We start from the raw sequence: 22,254 nt of genomic DNA on the forward strand, positions 1-22,254 counted from the left end.
AACCTAGTTATAGATATAAGAGAAATATTACATAACGACATTTACATATTACATTCTAAAGGTTAAAATAAATGATTCACTCATTTCATTTTTTTAATGCTCGTTTTTTTTTTGCTTGTTGTTTGTAATCCTCTACAAATTTGAATAAATAAGATGTTTCAAGGCTTATATTTGTAATGAAAAAATAAAATATGCCTAAGATATTGAGTTTAAACATGAACTTGACTTCTAACCCCAATCATATATGAGTATCGTTAACTTTAACTTTTTTTTATGGAATAGGAGGACAAACGAGCGTACGGGTCACCTGTTGTTAAGTGATCACCGCCGCCCACAATCTCTTGCAACACCAGAGGAATCACAGGAGCGTTGCCGGCCTTATAGGAAGGTGTACGCGCTTTTTTTGAAGGTGCCCATGTCGTATCGTCCCGGAAACACCGCACAAGGAAGCTCATTCCACAGCTTTGTAGTACGTGGAAGAAAGCTCCTTGAAAACCGCACTGTCCGGACCGCCATACATCCAGATACTTGAAGTAAATTCTTAAATCAATAATTCTTTGTTTGAGGCTCAACCACGCCTAAACCACTGATAGTATCCACATGAAACTACCACTATTCAATGCGAAATTTATACTAGATGTTTTTTGGCTACTTATTTTTCGAATTCCAAGGTTCCTTCATTAATGACGGGAACGGCTAGTTATTACATATTTATGACTATTTATCACTTCAAGACTAGAATTTGCGGTCACGGACATTTTGCCTGTATATATAGTGTGTACTAGACACAAAAAAGGATACTAGTCTTTCCAGCAGCGTCTAGCCCAAGCATCAATATTCTCATCTCCTTGTTGCCGAAGATCTTCGATAGTAGCTTTCCCATCGTACCGGGATCAACAGCTCTTCTGAAATTAAATTGCACAATATTAAATAAAAAAATTACCGCACATATTTTGAACTGGAAACTTCTTTAACGGCGCTGAGCACTTTTCTTGGGATGGGTATAAAATGTTAAACTCGCGTGACGGTGAGGATGTATCAGGTTAAAGCGATTTACGGCACGTCAATTCTCCTGATACTTGCGGTAGAAGACACACAATGAAGCAACGTCTCGTTCTAACCGTCCATAGAGTACAGAGTACAAAGTCAGATATTGCTGGGTATTACAATGTTTTAATGAATTAATTCTTTAATAATTACTCTACGTTTCGATCAATTTAGGTGTTAATTGGTCTTAAATGATCGCAACTTTTCATCGCGTTGAACTAGGTCTGTAATTCTGCGAGTAATTGAACACGTCTCACTCGAAAAGTAATGGGTGATTCGCTAACGGCCGTTTTCAATAACCTTTCTATCCTTAGTTTAACATTAATAGAGGTAGACACATCTATCCTTTTCCGCTTACTAATATTTTAATAACCTATCGACATAAAGCATTGGACTATAACTATATTTGACATAACTGGATAGATAAGATCTTGTCATTTAAACGGTGACAGCAACTAGAAATACGTTATTGAAAACGGCCGTTACACAATAACTACAACTTTATCATGGATTTCGTATTTAAGATACCGGCTAGAATACGAAGCTAAGAGACTGAAATGATTTACTACTTCATGAACTATCTCGTTAAGTTTATGGTGTTTACTTTGAACTTTTATCCGCGCGACTCCGAGAAAACTTAGGCTTCACAGGCATACAACTACGTGATCCTAAAAAGTTCGGATTCTAAAAATTCACCAGTGGGAAGCTCCTTTGAACACGATGACGGCTAGATTACGGACACCACTTCGACGCCTAATTCTGCCGTGAAGCAGTAATGTGTAAACATTATTGTGTTTCGGTCAGAAGGGCGCCGCAGCTAGTCTCAAGGTGAGGAGCGCAGTTGTAGTGACGCTCAGAATTTTTAAAGGAAAACTTAATGATTGAATGATCATCAAAAGAGCTTATAATAGGTCTCATAATATTTGACCGCAAATAAGTTTTCTGGCGTGACTAGCACTCTGGGTTTCCGAAATATATTTCGATGTTTCTACAACATTTTATTTCAATTAAACTGTCACCAGAAAATCAAGATGGTTTGAAACATTTTGATGATGCCACATCTTGGATCGCGACCAAAGTGCCGAAGAGGAAATCAACTATTAATCGCACCTGATGTAAATTTAAATTTAACTCAACAACTTAAATAGAATCGCCAAGCCCATTGGCAAGTTGTATGCTTTCGAATGAAGGGTTGTGGTTTGTATAGAAATTGTTTGCGGTCTTTGCCAAAATCATTTTTCCTATGGGTAAGAGTGAGTGTACTTTTGAGCATTTCTCGGTTGGGAAAAACAAATCCCAAGAAGCAACAAACTATTCATACTAAAATTATTTGTAAAAATAATTCTTTTATTGGCAAAATTAAAGGAGAACTCTAATTCAAATTATATTATATATTAAATCATTTATCATTCTACCTGAGTCTTTGCGAACTGTCTTTCGCCCTTATGGGCGAACTTTCTGTACCTTTAGGTAAATAACACAGCTGATTTTGATAAAACATCGGATGAAAATGAGACAAGGGATAAACATTTCCGATAACTGTACATCATCCAAAGAGGATGTAAGTACTACGAAAAAAGAGGCGTGACTGCCTAAGTAAAAATTCAAATTTGACATAAGTTTGAAATAGTAATTACAGTATGGCAATTCGCGACGAAGTATAATCCGGTTAAGTTTGAAAGAGAACAGTTGCTTAAAACGTAGTAGATTTCGACTATCTCCGTTTTTTATAAGGTTATAGCTGTCACCTGTCAATATATCAATGATATACAATGGAGTGAACTGCTTTTTTCTTATGGCCGTTCCCAATATTCAATCTATCTCCGGTTGTGACCTAAAATCGTAACTATCGTTGACTCTTCTCTAACCTATCGACGGTAACTCACCTTATCCGTACACGCTGTCTGTCAATGGAAAGATAGATTACCAGCGATTACCAGTTTGTATGGAAATTGCAATTCACGCGTCCTAATATAAGGCGATAAGAATGACTTATCGGGTATAATATCTCTATGTGTATGTAAGTATATTGGGAACGGCCTTTAGAGTTTCGCTAGGCTCGCATCATCCATTAATGGGTAAATAGAGAAAAAGTAGACAATTATGCATTATATTACAGAGCATTGAACCCAAAGCAACAAAAGGATATAGTTCATACATAATACGAGGTCGACTATGACATAATTGCAACATTTCCTTCACTGTTCAGCTCTCGAGTACGTAACGTGATCCAGTTGCTTTCTACAACTTACTCAGGTATCGAATGACTAATGCTTACTAAAACTATCCAATTACATTCCATGATTTTAATTGTATTTAAAAATGGAGCGGCGTAAAATCGGAAGCCTTAAATGGAATTGTAAGTCATAAATATTACCATACAAAAGATAAGAATGATTGATCTGAGTTATGACTCGGCAAATATATAGGTCATCGTAAGTTTTGACGAATTGTAATAAAAATTTGGCTGTGTGAATATATAAGGTATTATAATAATCATAAACATATACCCTAAGTCATTTTATATATGTATAAAATTCTCGTGTCGCGGTGTTTGTTACCAAACTCCAACAAAACGGCTTAATCAATTTGTTTGAAAAATTGTGTGTATATTGGGTAGGTCTGAGAATCCGCCAACATCTACCCTCTCTCCTTTTCATACCCCTAAATGAAAAGGGTCACCCACCCCTAAATATATTTTTTATTTTTTTGACAATTTTTTTACTTTTATTTTATTATGATTCAGCATTAAAAAATACACACAACTACAATTTCTTTCAAATTATCGCGATTTTAATATTAGTCTATTCCATCCACAGACACGCAATAGAGTTGCAAGATGGCAATCGAATAAAATGATCATTGTGGTACGATAAATTTTGTACGATATATTTGGTAGGTCTGAGAACCAGTCGTCATCTATTTTTTACACCCCAAACATTTTAAATTGTTACTTTATAATATGGCAATACCACGTTTGCTGGGTCAGCTAGTTATTTTATAAACTTAAGGTGATTTTTTACTTTCTCAAAATTGTCTGCATGCCCCAGTCCCACGTTATTATTAGGGCACCGCAAATCAATTCACAGAAAGCAAGTACATATACATATTTTTTATATTTCAATATCGCGAAGCACCTTAATGTCGACTACCAAAAAGCACCTTTATATTTATTTACAGTGAGTGTAAATTGATGAATCGGCTAATAGTATTTAAAACAATTAATTAAAAAAAAAATATTATGGAACCTTTAATAAAACGTAATTTATTTTTAACAATAGTAGTTACTCAATGGGTCACCTGGGGGCTGCTGAAAATCAGCGCTGTGTTGGTATTATTCCAATACAGCATGACGCTGAGTCAGTTCCTTTTGATAACAATAACTGCTACACAGTACTTTTAAATTAAGATAATCACTATAATATTATGCATACATTTGCTTTTTTTTATCATTTGTATATTTTTATGCTATAAGTTTTCAATTATTTTTTTTCCTCTAAGTCTTTTTAGTTGTATTATTCTGTGTGGTTTGTGTTTGTTATTAATAAAGTTTTCATTCATTCATTCATTCAATTTGTAAAATGATGAGGCTGTAAATATTGACTCAAAAGGGCAGCCATTAGTTTCTTGCCAATTCTTCACATTAAAGCTTAACTTTTCCAAAGTATTGATATTTTTTGATACAATGTACAACTTTGACATTCATAAGTGTTATTCTTTGGGCCAAATGAAGAAATATATTTTGATTTGTGACGGGTCCCTAAATGCGAACCGTGACAATATTCCTATAATTTACAAATGTGGATATGGGCCATATAACTACATAATTGTTCGCATATTGGTATAAAGAGGAGGCCAAGTGCGAGTCGGACTCGCCTATGAAGGGTTCCGTAGTAGCAAGTAACAGAATATAAAAGTTGTTGTAGTTCGTTGTAACTTTGATCGATGTTTTAATAGTAGTGTATATAAAAAATAATTACTTACTAGATCTCGTTCAACCCAATTTTCCTCAATATCATTTCTGAAGAGCTATGGCATTGATTAACACACGTTCTAAGTATGCAGAATCCCCAAAATTTATTGTTTTTTTTTTTTTGTGTGAATATCTTAAATGCGGTTCACAGAATACATCTACTTACCTACCATTTTTCAACCGTATAGTTCTTACAGTTTCGGAAAAAAGTGGCTGTGACATACGGACGGACAGACAGATTGACATGACAAAACTATAAGGGTTGAGAACCCTGAAAAGGTTTGACCAACATCCGATTGGATTGTAAAACACCATGTTAAATTTAATAATAACATGATCGCGATTCCATATTTATAGAGATAGAACGACTGTGTAAAGCTCACTAGAGTCCCAATAGCACTCTCGTCCCACTAACAACCTCCATACGGCCTAGATACAACATGATAAATATAGGCTCCGACATAAGGGCTCTACGGTGAAGCACTGGGCTTATACGTGCACACTTTACTGCATTTCTAATCTGAAATGCATCTCTAGATTTAAACAGCAACTTTACTAATACGCTTTTATTAGCTTCATAAGTATGTTAGTATGTAACGGAATCTTTTATCATGATTTTTTTCAAAATCGGATCAACTCGAAAAAAATAAATAAATAATAGTTTAAGAAAAACTAAAAAAAATAAGGTTTTATAGAAAATCCCAATAAAAAATAAATCTTAATAATAAATTTGAATTAAAAATACTGTAAGAAAAAAATATTTTATTGTAAAAGGCCCGTATTTAAAGTATACTAAACATCCATGTGAAAAAAAGTTATGTCAGAACGCTCTGGGATCTTGGACTATGAGATGCTGGCTTCGAAATACTCGAACATGCTCTCCATTGTGCATCTATGACGACCCATATAGCCGAATGGTTAGTGACTACTGAGCTTAGAGGTCCCGAGTTCGAATCCCGGTAGGTGTAATCATTTGTATGATGAATATGGATGTTTGTTTCCGAGTCATGGATGGTTTATAAGTATTCGTGTATGTTTAAGTAAGTATATTGTATTAAATATATCGTTGTCTTTTACCCATAGTACAGGCTATGCCTAGTTTGGGGCAAGACAATTTGTGTAAAAGTGTGTCAATATTATATTATATTATTATTACCCGGACCTAGCCCCTAGTGATTTCTTTGTATTTCCAAGGCTTAAAGGACACAGCTTCGATGAAAATGAAGCTGTAGTCGCTGCTGTACTGCAGTACAGGAATTTTTAGGTGCAGAATGAAACGTTTCTTAAGAAAGAAATTTTAAGTTTAGAAGAAATTATATTTCAAGTGCATTATGATAATAGGCCTTCGAAATTAAAAATTAGATTTAATAAGAGTTCCGGCAACAAACGCATTCTCACCTTTTAATGAACGCTCGACGCATTTTATGGAGCAATAGAGAATATAGAATGTTATATTCGAGACCAACAATTTGAAAGCTGTGTTCGGTTGAAAATAAAATGTACTCGCCAACCAAAAAAAATTACCGTATTAAAACATTTCGTTTCGTATCATTAAAAACAGGCCGGTAACGCTTCTGTGATTCCTCTGGTGTTGCAAGAAAAATGTGGGCGGCGGTGATCACTTGACACCAGGTGACCGGTACGCTCGTCTGTCCTCATTTACCAAAAAAAACACTGAAGGTCATGTGTGTTGTAGGCCTAAATACGAGGGCTGCACTAAAAGTATCGAGAATGGAATATTCCCACTGTTCCTGTCATATTAAAATCTTTTTAATTGAAAACTCATTGGTTTTAAAAATCGAATACAATTTATTTATTTAAAAAAAGATTCTCGGTCTTGTCACAAGGTCTTTTCAAAGTTGTTTAGTCGCTGAGAAAATGAAATTGACTCGAGAAAATTATAGAGCTATGATTTATTATGACTTTCGAAGTGGTTTAACACAAAAACAGTGTGTTGACCGGATGATTTCTGCATTTGGTGATGAAGCCCCATCCAAAACCACAATTTATCGCTGATTTGCTAAATTTCAACGTGGACGTGTCAAGCTCAGTGATGATCCCCGTCAAGGTCGTCCGAAAACTGCAGTCACCAAAGAAAACGTTGATGCTGTACGTACGCTGATTGAGGAAGATCGACATGTGACATACCGCGAAATTCAGGCAACTTTAGACATTGGCATGAACCGAATACAAATAATCTTGCATGTACAATTAGGTGTAAAAAAGTTGTTTTCCCGATGGATACCGCATTTGCTCTGTGAAGAGCAAAAAGCGGCTCGCGTTACTTGGTGCGTCAGAACTCTCGAAAGATTCCATGCAGGATCCTCAAATGCTGTATACAACATCGTATCAGGTGACGAATCCTGGATATACGCGTAGGAACCCGAAACAACAAACCAGTCATGAGTTTGGGTGTTCGAAAATGAGTTAAAGCCAACAAAAATTGTTCGTTCACGGAGTGTTGCAAAAAAAAATGGTGGCCACGTTTGTCTCTAAAACCGGCCATGTTGCGACTATTCCTCTTGAGGGACAAAGAACGGTTAATGCAGAATGGTATGCTAGCATTTGTTTGCCACAGGTCGTTTCTGAACTCCGTAAAGAGAACTGCAACCGCCGCATCATCCTCCATCACGACAATGCGAGTTCTCACACCGCGCACAGAACAAAAGAGTTTTTAGAGCAAGAAAACAGAATTATTAGACCATCCGCCGTACAGCCCCGACCTAAGCCCTAATGATTTCTATACTTTCCCTAAAATAAAGAATAAATTGCGTGGTCAGAGATTTTCATCACCTCAAAACGCAGTGGACGCCTACAAAACGGCCATTTTGGAGACCCCAACTTCCGAATGGAATGGTTGCTTCAATGATTGGTTCCATCGTATGGAAAAATGTGTCAAATTTCGAGGAGAATACTTCGAAAAGCAATAAATACAATTTTAAATATTAATGTTGTGTCACTTCCTTGATTCCCGAAATTTTCAGTGCCTTCCTCGTAATAGGTACCTACTGAGAAATATGAGATGCAGAACTCAATGCAAGACGAAAATATCAATGCATTGAAATAAGCATGCATATAAAATGGAACTTAGTGTGAATCAAGTAATGAAAGCATCTCCCTCGCTTTCACTACAAACGGCATTATTTTCTTATCAACTCGCTTGGAATGTAGGCGCTTACTTACTTTTGCTTTTCCTTATAACTTATTCATATGGTTATGTAAAACACTCTTCCCGTGTTACACCTCCTGATGTTGTCTTTACAATAACAAGTCTAGGCTTGAGTGTAATCCATATATATAAAAATGATTGATGATGAACTAATAACTGCTTGGTAACTAAGCCCGTTGCCACATCTGAACTTGACCTAAAAGTGCAAATTCTACAAGAATGTTTACGTTTTAGGTAGCAACGCAATCCTATACCTATTAGGTAATATTCAACAGAATGCGAGATGGAGGCTGTTCTTAAGGCTGACCTCATTTTGCACACTATCAATGCTTTTTCTATGAAAAGATTAAGCAGCCTCACAATGTGTTTCAATCATTAACTAGGTTTTAATGTTTTCGTTCATTAAGTACGCTTTTATTTTACTTACATGCCTTATCTCTCGTCTACCCGACACGTCATAACCAAGTCAAACGTTTTAAGATTATCGCATAAATATTTTAAAACCTAGAAGAAATAGGTTACATTTTAATTTTAATCCAAACTCTCAAGGCTAACTTAAGTCATGAACTGATTAGATACTAACCCAAAACTAAAAATGGCAGCCGTTTAAGACGGGGGAAGGTATCGTAGTGTTATTCTAAAATAATTAAATTTATTTAATAAACATATTAGCAGTTTTATATATATAAGCTCATGAAGCCACAACCTGAGAGCTGAACAAGACATACAATATTTATCAACGATACGTCACTCGAACGGTTGGCTCAGGGGAAAGAGCATTCGCAAGGAACGCGAGAAGTCATGGGTTCGAGTCCCGCATCGTTCATAAATTTTGTTTTCAAATTTAATTTGTGTAATTAATCTCAGAAGTGAGAGTTACCACTTTAAAAAAATACGTTTCTTAACAATAATATTCCATAGTAAGTAAATTTTATTCCTTTATCTGTAAATAACAAATCAGATCTTTAAAGTTTCAATTTAAAAAACATTAAAGACTCTCCAATTTCAAATTTAAAATTAAAATTTTATGTCAATTTGACATTTCAAATCGAGATACAATTTTAAAACCTTTATAACAAAGAACTTGTCCGTAAGTGGTCTTTTATATTTTTTAAACTTGATAATTAAAAAAAACTGTAATATTGCTATTATAAAAAAAAACGTTGATATTTAATTTTACAAAAACGTAGGTGTTTGGAATTATTGACGAAGCTTTTTTAGACTACTTAATTTAATGTTCTTTTGGGCATCGCAGTTGGTTTTGTTTAGTGATCGTTAAACGAAAAACCACAGTCCATACAAAAACGGGACATGTAGTTTATGTATGCTAATCACTAAATGAAGATATTAGAAACATGTTAACGGCCGTTCCCAATATTCAGTCTATCTCTTACTTGAGATAAAAAAAACTATCGTTGACTTTTCTGTCCCAATAAACATATCGATGGTAACTCACGGACGGGACGACGTATAGCTTACCAGCGATAGAAGTTTGTGTAGAAATTGCAATTCACGCGTCCCAATATAAGGCGATAAGAATGACTAATCGGGTATATTCAGATTATTGACAGCTAATTACTGATAGTAGAAGGTAGTAATTTATCTCTATCTGAGAATAGTATATTGGGAACGGCCGTAAATATATCAAAACAAAACATGAAGACAGTTGTTCAATAAGTTTGCAATAGATAACGAAATAATTGAAATTAAAAATTAAACCACCCAAAACTGTTGTCAAGATGTTGCGAATACAATATCGATCTACTAATAATCATATACTGTGTACGCCGATTTTACTGCGCTATCCTTCCATTTCCGACGGATCTGAGCTAGGGGCGTATACCATTTCCTGTGACTAGATTAGTAAAAGTAAAAAGCCGTTGTTGCCGGGTTGTGTTATTCTAGAAGCTATCCCAAATTTACGCGTGGCGAGTGTAGGTACCTACTATTACATTTGGCTTGGCACAGCCTTCATAGCTATCAATATGTAGCACATACAAAATATAATAGTATTTTATTAATATTAAAGGTAAAGGTGAGCATAAAAGGTGTATTAAATTGAATTTTTCGTTATTTGATACTTTTAAGCAGAGATCGGCTACTTTTAAAGTCTCAGATAAGGTATTCTTACATAAAAATCTTCTTCTTGGTCGCGTTCTTCATTTCTGAAGGTTGTGTCCGTAATTCAAGGCTTTCATAACGTTGGTCACTATTAAAACCTTCCACTACTTTCGGTCCTCGGCTTTCCTTATTGCTGTCGTAAGTGGTAGACCAGTATACGGCAGAAATAGGCGCCGTTGTGGTACCCATATTCTAGCTGGCATCCTGTGCAATGGACCTCCCCTCCCACTTATTTTCGTGGCCTACATGAATAAAGTGATTTGAAAATAATATCTGAGTACCACTCTTTCACTAGTGGGAAGATCCCGACTAGGTGTGAACCACAACGACGCCTTTATCTGCCGTGAAGAAGTAACTGGCTAATGAGACTAAAACTCTTACACTTTTAGGGTAGAGTCATGATGGTAAGATTGTGATATAAATTTTTGTGTTTCGAATGAATTTATTTAATATTGTATGAGTGAAAATCTACATTGTTACATAGGTAACAATTGGAATAGTCCAAGATTCTATTTACCAGAAGAAATTTAATAACAGATTAACGAATTCATTTCCAAAAAATGAGCTCTGTACGTTAATTTCAATTATGTAAAAACACTTAAAAATGTTTACTTCAGTTCACACACAACACTATCCAAGTCAGTTCTATATACTCATCCCAATTTTATGCTATTCAACAGCACAACTTAAACACGAAATGAATGAAATCGTTAGTAGGGTTGTGTAAGAGCTGCGCGCCAATTTCTGTACATTTAACATAAGACCAAAAATGTTGTCCAGAGGTTGCTGTTCGCATGGAACTGTGCCAAATATCCAGTAATTAGAATAAGTATTATGCAATCGTCTTCACACCTGTAGCTACTATAGATAGTCAAGTTCCATCGCACACTGTTGTAACAATCATTTTAGATTTGGCAAAAAAGAAATTAGCTACTCTTATCAATATCTTAGCAATAATATCTAACTAGTTTCTAAAATACTAAGGTAGGTACGCGCAGAGCATTGAAACTGTATAATTAATTGAATTAATCTTTAATATTCCTTTTTTGTTTGTAATTTTTCCTTTTAGTGTTACGTCTAATTAGTGTAAGCGGCACTGCCGTGCTAATTGGACAATGAATAAATAACAAAAAGTCTCATTTGCCCAGTATTTCACTAGCTACGGCGCCTTTCAGACCGAAACAAAATAATGCTTACACATTACTGCTTCAAGGCAGAAATAGGCGCCGTTGTGGTACCCATAATCTAGCCGGCATCCTGTGCAAAGGAGCCTCCCACAGATGGTTAAGACTTAACTGAACAGTAGTAACGCTTACTATTAATTGTAAAATTTAAAATGTAGAAATTATAGAGGCTACTTTCTAATTCTGCAACAAAACTGTCTCTCCATAACTCACATTAATAAGTATGCACGTTTACGTTTACAACAATTCTTTTGAAGAAGTCACGACTAGGAAATGACAATTATTTGTATTTATAATAAATTCAAACAAAATACTATTTACTTAGTAAAGATAAAATAACCCCAATGCCTCGTACCTGAGAAGAGGGGGAAACAAAACTATAAAACTAAGATTTTTAGTTTAGAGGCAACCGTAAACCACTACGTCAGCAGAAGTACGTCGGTCTACGCGTGTTTTCTGGACTAAGTCGTGCCTTTGACCTTGTAAATTATAATGCTTAAAAACGGTGAATCTGTTGAGGTATTGGTACGGAAACCAAACTAATAGTGTGAGATGGGGCGACGCGACGAATGCGGTGTTCGTCAGGGTGGATTGACCTCTCCGGACCTATTTACGTGAACGACCTGATTGCGTAGCTGAGGAGCACCAAGGTCGGTTGTCACATAGGGTCCACATGCATGAATAATTTCAGCTATGCAGATATGACATGGTTTTTCTCAGCACCTCAATCAGGGGGCTTCGTAAGCTTGTTGCAATATGTGAGTGTTACGCCACAGAACATGGCCTAAGTATAATGTTAAAAAAACAGTTACGATGGTCTTCCGTTCGGGTAGAGGTCCGGAGACGATTCCAGCTGTATTTCTCGACGGAGATGTACTTGAAAGAATTAATCGGTTGAGATACCTCGGACATATTATACTCGTACTAACGGAGGATCTCGTTGACGATGAAGATATAGAGGGAACGACGTGCTCTGGCTGTTAGATGCAACATGCTCGCACGTCGCTTCGCAAAGTGCAGTGACGAAGTAAAGGTGACATTGTTTAGAGCATTTGTTTATGTTTCTATACATGTCAACTTTGGGTCAAGTTCACCGGGCGTGCTGTCAACAACATCAGGGTGCAATACAATGACGCGTAGGTATGGTGTTGCCACGGTACTGACTGTTGCCTGATGAAGTTGCCACGGTACTGCAACGCGTCGGACATGATCGCTAAGGCCGGAGTACCAGACTTCTTCGCGATCATAAGATCACGAACAGCATCTTTTTGGAATCGTCTCCGTACCTCTAGTAATGAGATTCTCAGTACATTGGCGGAGGATTTGAACTGTTCAATTTTCACTGGCACTCAGTGCACCGGGAGACAAACAAAAAATAGCCCTGATACAACAGGTACGACCAATTTGCCTTAAGGGTGAAAACAAAATGTTAATTATGATAAGTTTATTGCCATCGGCAGTTTTTAACTATTAATTTTTAAGTTAAATAGGTTGTATTGGGTTTTATAACTTTTAATAAAGACTATTATTATTATTATAAGCGAACCTCTTGTTTTCATTAAAATTGCATTACAATAACGCTTATTCATTAAATAGCTTGGGGGCGGTCGCTCCATTTCTACGAAGGTGTGGTATCATTTAGAATGTCATTGATGCTAACCTCCAAGTAACCTTTGCCACACAAACGTTTTAATTCTTTTCAATGTCGCAAACATATATTGAAAACTCCAACCAAAGTGTAGATACACTTCACTTTCTTCTTCATAGTTTACTTAAACATTCTGGCTAAAATGGTATCAACGTTCGGCAAGTTTCCGTTATCTGCTTTCACAAAGCGACGAGGAATTGAAGACCACAATTGACGTAGCTCGAAGCACCTTTAGTAAAATGAAAAAATTACTTTGCAACCGCGGTCTTAAGTGTTCCTTGCGCACTCGTTTACTGAACTCTTACATCTGGCCCATACTTCTATATGGGTGTGAGGCGTGGACTATAAAAGAAGACCTCAGGAAACGTATAGAAGCTTTCGAAATGTGGGCCTATAGGCGTATATTGGCCATTAGTTGTACTAACAAGGTCACGAATGTGGAAGTTCTGGACCGCGTCAATCAAAAACGCCAACTCATAAAAACCAAAAAGATGAAGAAAGTCGCATATTTGGAGCACGAATTTAAGCACGAGAGGTAGAAACTCCTACAACTCATCATGACGGGAAAAGTTGCCGGAAGAAGAGGCATAGATGGCAGAAAAGAGTCTTGGTTGCGCAACATTCGAGAGTGGACAGGAATCGCGAGTGCGGCAGAACTATTTCACCTCGCGAAGAACCAGAAGTTGAATTTACAAAGCTGACTGCGAGCCTTCGCTAGTCGGAGAGGCACGCGAAGAAGAATAAGCTTTCACAAAACTCCTCCATCACTAATAGTACACACATAAGTTAATAGCAATGACAGAAGATGAATTTACAGACGTGTTACGTCAGCCACCTTTAAGCCAATCAAAACCGCTTCCGAACCTGTCGTTCGAACTCTAAATAAGGTTTACTTTGGGTTGGGTTGTATAATATATATTTATATATTTTAAGCTTAGATTAAGGATTGGTCTCCGCTATGCTCCAACAGATAGATACCGCACTACCTAAGAATAATAGCGTTTTTGTTGCGGCAACTATTAGATGCGGAGCGGCAGAGACCAATCTTTAATCTAAGATGTTAAGTCTGCAAATGGGATTTGATTTAATATCCACAATCGACGTGGATCGCAATGTCAAATGGTTTGTTTTTCAATGTTTCCGGGACGATACGACATGACTACCTTCAAAAAAAAACGCGTACACTTTACTTAAAGGCCGGCAACGCTTCTGTGATTCCTCTGGTGTTGCAAGAGAATGTGGGCGGCGGTGCTCACTTAACACCAGGTGACCCGACCCGTACGCACGTTTGTCCTCCTTTTCCATAAAAGAGAAATGAAAAAGAAATTACGTTAAATAGTGTCAAATAGCCTATTATAGCACGATTTAATATAACAGTGACGGTATCGGTTGTAATTTGAGTTATGACATAATATGAGTGTGACAGCGCGGCAACATATTTTATCGCGCTATCCCTCAGCGGAAGTATGGCGGGCCAACGCGCTTATTATGTGACTCATGTGCGAGTACGTTAGGCAGTGGGGTGACACGAGTGCTACAATCGATACATATCTTATATCTTTAAACGAGCAATTCTTGTATATAAATATATAATCTGAATCTCGGAAACGGCTCCAACGATTTTAATGAAATTTAGTATACAGTATACGATCTAGCTAGGTTTCAATTTTAGAAAATGTCGTTTTATCTGTGTTTTAATGAGAAACTGCTACAATAACATTAGAATACAAAGGTAAATTTCGCCCCTATATACAAGACTATAATAGCTCAGATGGGACATTGGGTGATCCGGATAGCAGAAGACCCCGGTTCGAATCCAGATGTCCTATTAGTCCTTTTTGTTCGAGTTTTATACCTTCTTAAAAATCCGAGCAATCTGGCTCGGTCGTCCACGTACTAAATATTATTTGAGTATCTGTGTGTCGTAAATAACAATGGAAATATGAATACATGCATGGTACTTATACAAAAATACAATTTTATTTTTGTTTGTTACAATCTAATTTTAACTAAAATGGAATTGACGCGAGCAGGGTCGCAAGCGGTCGCTATTGTATTAATAAAAAGCTTAGTAGGTAGGCGTATTTTGGCAATATTTACCCATTAACAGTACAAGTTACCCATAATTAATCATAAACTAATATATATTACTTATATCTATAAGTTAATATATCACTAAGGTCATCATAATTATTCAAATGTTGTTAGCCTTCTTGAGTGCAAACTCCGCTAAGATTCGTTTTCAATCAATTTGACACGTGTTTCGCCTCTACACGAGGAATCCTCAGGAGATGTTGACTCGCCAAATTCTGACACGACACTCGAGCAAAACAACGCCTAATTTAATAAATTTTCATCATAATTATAATAACTAACACAATAATAATACCATAATAAAGAAAGATTATTTCCAGAACAAATTCATTCTTACTGACCGCAGTAAAGAAGAAAAGGCAGAAAAACATGGCTGGGATCAAAAACTAGTGAAGCCATCTTCCCCCTCATAATAATTTAATATAATTTAAACGAGGGTCAAGGAAAATTTGGAACCCTTTGGTACGTGACACGAAATATAAAGAATATGGAGAATGGTGAATTAATGACGGCGCCTATTTCTGCCGTGAAGCAGTAATGCGTAAGCATTTCTGTGTTTCGGTTTGAAGGGCGCCGTTGCTAGTGAACTTACTGGGCAAATGAGACGAGCGCAACTTTAGTGCCGCTCAGAATTTTTGGGTTTAATAAGAATCCTGAGCGGCACTGCATTGTATTGGGCTTATCTAAATAAAATAAATAAGCTAAACGTACTGCTCGTCTCGTCCGTTATTGTCATTAAAAAAATGTAAGAGACCAAATTAAAGCCGGTACCAGACGTACAAGTAGCTAAATATAAAAAAATTAAGACAAAAATAATGTGAGTCGAAAAAAAAATCTGCAGTCAAATGCCATCTTGCTTGACGATTAAACTTACTGTCAGATTATTCGCCCTTTTCATAAACAAAAGAATGTATAAAGTTTCATTTGACACATAAAGCATAATAAAATCACACCAGTTCAATACACAGCTAACGGCCATTTAGATATTCGCCGCGTACTCGCTCTCAGTATCCGTTTCCTTCCAGCTAAATAAATGGCACTACCTACTGTAAATAAGGTCGCAATTATCTCTTCAGCCAATCTGTTTAGCCAAACCATTGCTGGTTAAATGAATTTGACAATCATGCAGTGGGAGGAGGCACCTTTGCACAGGATGCCGGCTAGATTATGGGTAGGACAACGGCACCTATTTCTGCCGTGAATTAAAGTGTAGACATTATTGTGTTTCGGTCTGAATAGCGCCATCTTGACATCTTATGTCTCAATGTGACTAACGCAGAATTTTTGCGTTACATATCATAACTTCCATCTCGTAGACCAGTTTTAATGTAGAAACGTATAACATTTTCAACAAAACTAACTTGTCCTTGCAAAATCATTTTGTCCGCATAAGTAACTATTAAAAGTACCTAGGTACAACACAATATGCAATCTAAGCAATTAGTTATTTTTTTAAAGTTATAACCCGAACTTCTGAGATTAATTATACAAATAAAATTTAAAAACAAAAAATAACAAATAGTTTAGATTTGAAAGAGCGACATCTAAACTCAATTTACTAATATACAAATATTGGGCTTGAGCAACGAGAGAAGAACTGTAAATTAGATCCTGTTGATGCCACAACCTGATAGTTTACCAAAGACATATCAAGATTTATGAACTTTACGTCACTCGAACGGTTGTCTCAGTGGAAGAGCTCTCGCACGGAACGCGAGAGGTCGCGGGTGCTTGCAATTTGTTCCTACTTATCGCAGTAAACCTAGCACTGTTTCGATAGTTAGGGAAAGAAACTTCTTTAGAAATCATACTCCAGTGTTACCTCATAGTAAAAAAGTGTGTGTGTACTTATGTATGCACGCAAGAAGTTATACTTCTATGGCGTAATAAAGCAAAAATCCTTAAAATTATTTATTGATCCTGCTATTCTACGTTTGTAGAAAGAACGATATTGTAAAAATCTTGCAAAGATGGCTTTGACAATTAATTATTAAATAACGAATACGGCTGTATGGGCTTGAACCCTTTGCCTGTCCTAATAATGGACGAAGAAACCAAAAAAAAAAAAAAACGAATGTCGCAAACGTCAGAAAATTTTAGGAAGCAACTACAACCTGTTACTTTTGTGTTACAGTTATGCGCGCGCATCTTAAAATTTCACTCTTATCATTTTTTCATAACGCGCCTAAAGAACTTCAAAAACTACACTGGCCTGCAAAAGTAAGTATCAAACTTTTCAAATTAATTTTTTTTCTTAACTATAGAAGGTCTACCTTAAATCTCTAGATTTAAGATTAAAAACGTTTTGTTGCAAATTTTATAGACTTTAATTCTTAGAAACTAAAATTATACATTAGTTACATTTTTAACTTAAAAAAGATAAAACAATGAAAATAGACATTTTTAGTTTAGTGTAAAAAAATTCAACTAAAATGTATTACATGTTATTTAATTTTTAATAACTGGTATTGCCTCCTCGAGTTCTGATTACAGCTTCGAGCCGGTTTGGCATACTGAACACTAGGTTTCGGAGCCGATGTTGGGGAATATTCTCCCATTCTTCTACCAGGGCCTGCTTTAGTGCCCTGAGGGTAGTAGGTGGTGGTCTGCGATTTCTGACTAGCCTCCCAAGCTCATCCCAGGCGTGTTCAATCGGGTTGAGACCAGGACTTCTTGATGGCCAAGCCATCACGCTGATACCGACCTCCTGAATATACTCTTGTACGATATGAGCCGAGTGTCGCCGGGCATTATCATGCATCAGCATCGATCCATCACCCATATTTGCTAAATACGGCCCTGCATACTCATTGAGAATCTCTTGAGCATATCTTTGCCCAGTGAGGGTGCCATTTTCTATGGCTACTAGCTCTGTGCGACCTTCTGAAGATATGCCAGCCCATACATGTACACTGCCTCCACCGTATTGGACTCTTTCTGAGATGCAGGCTTGAAGGTATCGCTCACCAGGTCGCCTTTAAACACTTCGCCTTCCATCACAAGTGTAAAGGGAGAATCGAGACTCATCTGCAAACAAAATTCTTGACCATTCTTCTTCATCCCACTGCATGTGTTCACGGGCGTATCGCAGTCTCGCTACTCGATGCTGTCTCTCGAGTTTTGGGCCACTCGCTGGTCTTCGGGGTTTCAAATTTGTTTCAGCAAGTCTTCTTCTCACTGTACTGTCACTAATGTAGTCCTCCGGGTCTGAAGTAGCTGTTGCTGGACTTCAACTGCATTTTGGTGGCGATTTCTTAACAAAGTGGAAATAATATAACGATCTTCTCGGGCACTGGTACACCTGGGTCTGCCATTACAAGGTCTCCTCAGATGGTGTCCAGTCTCTTCGTACCTTCGCTTTACCTTCTGGACCGTTCGTACCGTCACACCCACCATTCTTGCAGTGCGACGTATGCGTCGCATGACTGATGCCTAGTTGCAGAAAAGCCATGATCCTAGCACATTCTTCTTTAAATTCTCTTTAGAGTCCTTTTTATTTCGATAGTATATCTTGTGAACTTAAAACGTTATCCCAATTTTAAAAGTGTGATACTTACTTTTGAAGGCCAGTGTATTTTGAAGCGTTTGTTGGAAATTGCAGTCGAAAATCTTATCGAAAGTTCGGTAAATAAAAAAACACAGAATATTAAAAAATAGTTCAATAATATCCTTCAGTTTTCTCAGCCTTAACAATTTGCCCATAAATATATTTAACAACGACACACATACTAGCATCGTAAAATTATTTTAAGCAAAGTAAAGCAACATGTCTGCCCTCGATTTTTATAGCCCTTACCAACTATCAGCTTCCGAGAGCACACGAAGGCGCTACCGATAACCGGCATGATTTGTGGGAACAAAATTGTTGAGAACAAAGTAGGTCGCCATGTGTATAGTAACTTCAAGAAGTCATGCGATTGTGACTGGTGAAATTTTATTAGCTTTAGTAAGTTTCTCTTCGAATCAGGCATTTAGGTTACCAATATTTTCGTTGTGTGTGCTAAAAACGGCGAAGGTAAGCATACGAAGAAAAGTGAAAGAGTGTGTGTACGATTCACCGAAGGCGAAACTATCTAAACTTAGATATTATATTGTAAATAAGAGACATTTGTAGAAAGAACAAAATTGTATAAATCTTGCAACGATGGCTTTGACAATTAATTATTAAATAACGAATACAGCTGTGTGGGCTTGAACCCTTTGCCTTTCCTAATAATGGAGGAAGAAACCAACAAAAAAATAACGAATTTCGCAAACGTCCGAAAATTTTAGGAACCAACTTCACTCTGTTACTTTTGTGTTAGTGATGCGCGCGCATCTTAAAAATTTCACTCACTATATTTTTTCATAACGCGCCTAAAGAAGTATAACTTGAAAAATAGGGATCCCTGATAAAAATTCAAAAATATAACCCAAGGTGTGAAAAATTAGTCATAAAAAACTGTCATCGCGTGCGCTGCGGAAACTATTGATGTTAGAACAAAAAAATGTTCTAAAATAATAAAACGTATCAATATCTATAAAAAAGTCTGTGATACCATATGTGCAACTACTGTAGTTATGCCACTACAACACTTTTAACATTTTAAAAGTTGATAAAAGTGCCGACAATAATCAAACGATATTATTCATACCTCTGTTTTAATCGTAAAGTAAATTTCAGTAAAAAGAATGTTGGGCGAGTTTTTTACGCCGCTTCATCTCTCTCAGAGCGCTATTTGATTCCGAAGCGGTAGTATTAACTAGTATATTAGAAATGACATCAAAAAGAATTCTAAAGCAATCAATTTTGAGAAAATAAATGCCTTTTATCTTCGATCAACAATAGCAACTTGCTATTGCGTTGCTATTGTTGATCGAAGTCTTTTATGCCAAATTCCCTTGTTTCGAGATCATGATGACATAAAATAAGCATATAGTGAGTAATCGTTTTGAATATTGTGAGTAAATTCAAATATTTGTATTCAAAATAGGATGTGACATCACTTATTGAAAATCAAAAACTACCACACATTCCAAAACGAATGCCGCAGACCTGAGAAGAATGGGCGCAACAAACTCAGCGGGCTTTTTTTTCATCGAAAAAATATGTTTCCGAAGTAATATTGTACAATCAAACTTATTATTTAATAGGCTGAGGGCGGTCGCTTCATTCCCAATCTGTGGTATCATTAATGCTATTGTAACTTTTACCACACAAACGTTTTTTAACAATTCTTTTAAATAACGTAATACTCTTGTTTTGAACATTTTCCGGGATCTTGTTGTAAAAGCATATACATCGCCCCCCAAAAGATTTACTTACTATTTCGACTTAGCCGAGTAGTAGGCATTATAAGTGTATGTCTGTTCCTGGTGTTAGCATTATGGTTATGATAGTTTCTAGCAAATTCACTTATATGCCTATGTACATTACATTATCACTAATATATTGAGAAGCAACAGTCAAAAGTTGAAGGAAAGGAATGTTAGATACACCTACCTACAGCAACAATCCAGCCATTCTAGGTCATTGGCCAATGAGTACTAACGAAGTTAACTAGCACAATTGATACATAATTCATCGAACCTGGCATTTTTGATCGCGAGAAACACGGGCTTCAAATCCAATTCTCAGTTCAGGTCGGCATTTATTTTGCAATTTTTTGCCGTTGTAATGAACCGCTGAAAGCAACAGGAACTACACAGTAATATCCTTAAAGAGGGTAGTATTTCCAAAATTTACACTCAGGCAACCTCGAACTTTCGAATAGGAAGGAACTCCATTCTCTGCATAAACTCAAAAGGCGAGACTGCTAAACATGCATTGTCTTGCGTCTAGGGGGTTAGTGGCTCTTTCACGGAAAACTTTTAGATCATTTTAGATTTCATATTACCTATTTACCGTTATAATTGTTTTAATCTTCATTTTATATTTTTTTTTATCATCAGCCGAAAGACGGCCACTGCTGGACAAAGGCCTCCCCCAAAGATTTCCTTGACGATCGGTCCTGCGCTGCCCTCATCCAACATATTCCGGCGATCTTGACCAGATTGTTGATCCATCTTGTCTACCAACACTGCGTCTTCCGGTACGTGGTCGCCATTCGAGGACTTCACTGCCCCAATATGTGCCCTGCCCACTGCCAATTCAGTTTCGCAATCATTTGGACTATGTCGGTAAGTTTGGTTCTCCTACGGATCTCCTCATTTCTGATTCGATCTCGCAGGGAAACTCCGAGCATAGCCGTCTTCATTACCCTCTGATCGACATTTTTTATAGGTCAATAAATCAATAATGAAATAATGCCCAAAATATTCTTACGCGAAATAATAAAATAATTATCGAGTATGGAGCTAGCATGACATAACAAAATTTAAAATGAATATATATTTTTTCATATTAAGTATAACTAAATTTAAATTTTAAGTTTTTAATAAATATAACAATTCTGTTTGAAAGTCCTTTAATATTAGTCCTATTAAGACCAAAAATCTAATTATGCTAGTTTTTCCTTTTGAGTAAAATTTACTATCTTCATTTAGTGCAACTTAAAAATTTCATACGTAAAAATTAACCATATCTTTATACTAAGTCGGTTGCTTAAGCATAGGGACTACAATTTATTTCCCACGCATCATAGCTGCAGCAATACAGCGAGGCGGATGCCACGGGATTGTAATAATAATTGGCCATCTGTCATGTAGGTCATCTGAGGAATGGAATTTGTGTCGCAAACTCGCGGTCATTCGTAGACCACTCGGCATTGCATAGAAGATATAAATTCTAATTAAATTAATCCCGAAATAAGCAAGGATTTTATTATTTTAATTTTATTACGGCAGTTTTCAATAACCTATCTATCCTTAGTTTAACTTACGGATACATTGCTGTCACCGTTTAATGACAAGATCTTATCTATCCATAGTTATGTCCAATGCTATCTGTAAATAGTTTATAGAAATGTAAGTAACCGTAAAATGATAGATTTGTCTACCTCTAGTCAGTTAAACTAAGCATAGATAGGTTATTCAAGAC

At 36.5% G+C, this 22,254-nt stretch overlaps 1 protein-coding gene across 2 annotated transcripts in view; it reads right to left on the minus strand.

The window, feature by feature from the left end:
- The window catches only part of LOC126977313 (ADP-ribosylation factor 6), a 48,255-nt gene that overhangs the window by 10,862 nt on the left and 15,139 nt on the right, over positions 1-22,254 (minus strand). For both annotated transcript variants that reach the window (XM_050826087.1, XM_050826088.1), the window contains exon 3: positions 802-905. In XM_050826087.1, the coding sequence (XP_050682044.1) occupies positions 802-905 (104 nt within the window). The remainder of the gene's footprint in view (positions 1-801; positions 906-22,254) is intronic.

The sequence above is a fragment of the Leptidea sinapis genome, chromosome 44, assembly GCF_905404315.1.
Source record: "Leptidea sinapis chromosome 44, ilLepSina1.1, whole genome shotgun sequence".
Classification (NCBI taxonomy): Eukaryota; Metazoa; Arthropoda; class Insecta; order Lepidoptera; family Pieridae; genus Leptidea; species Leptidea sinapis.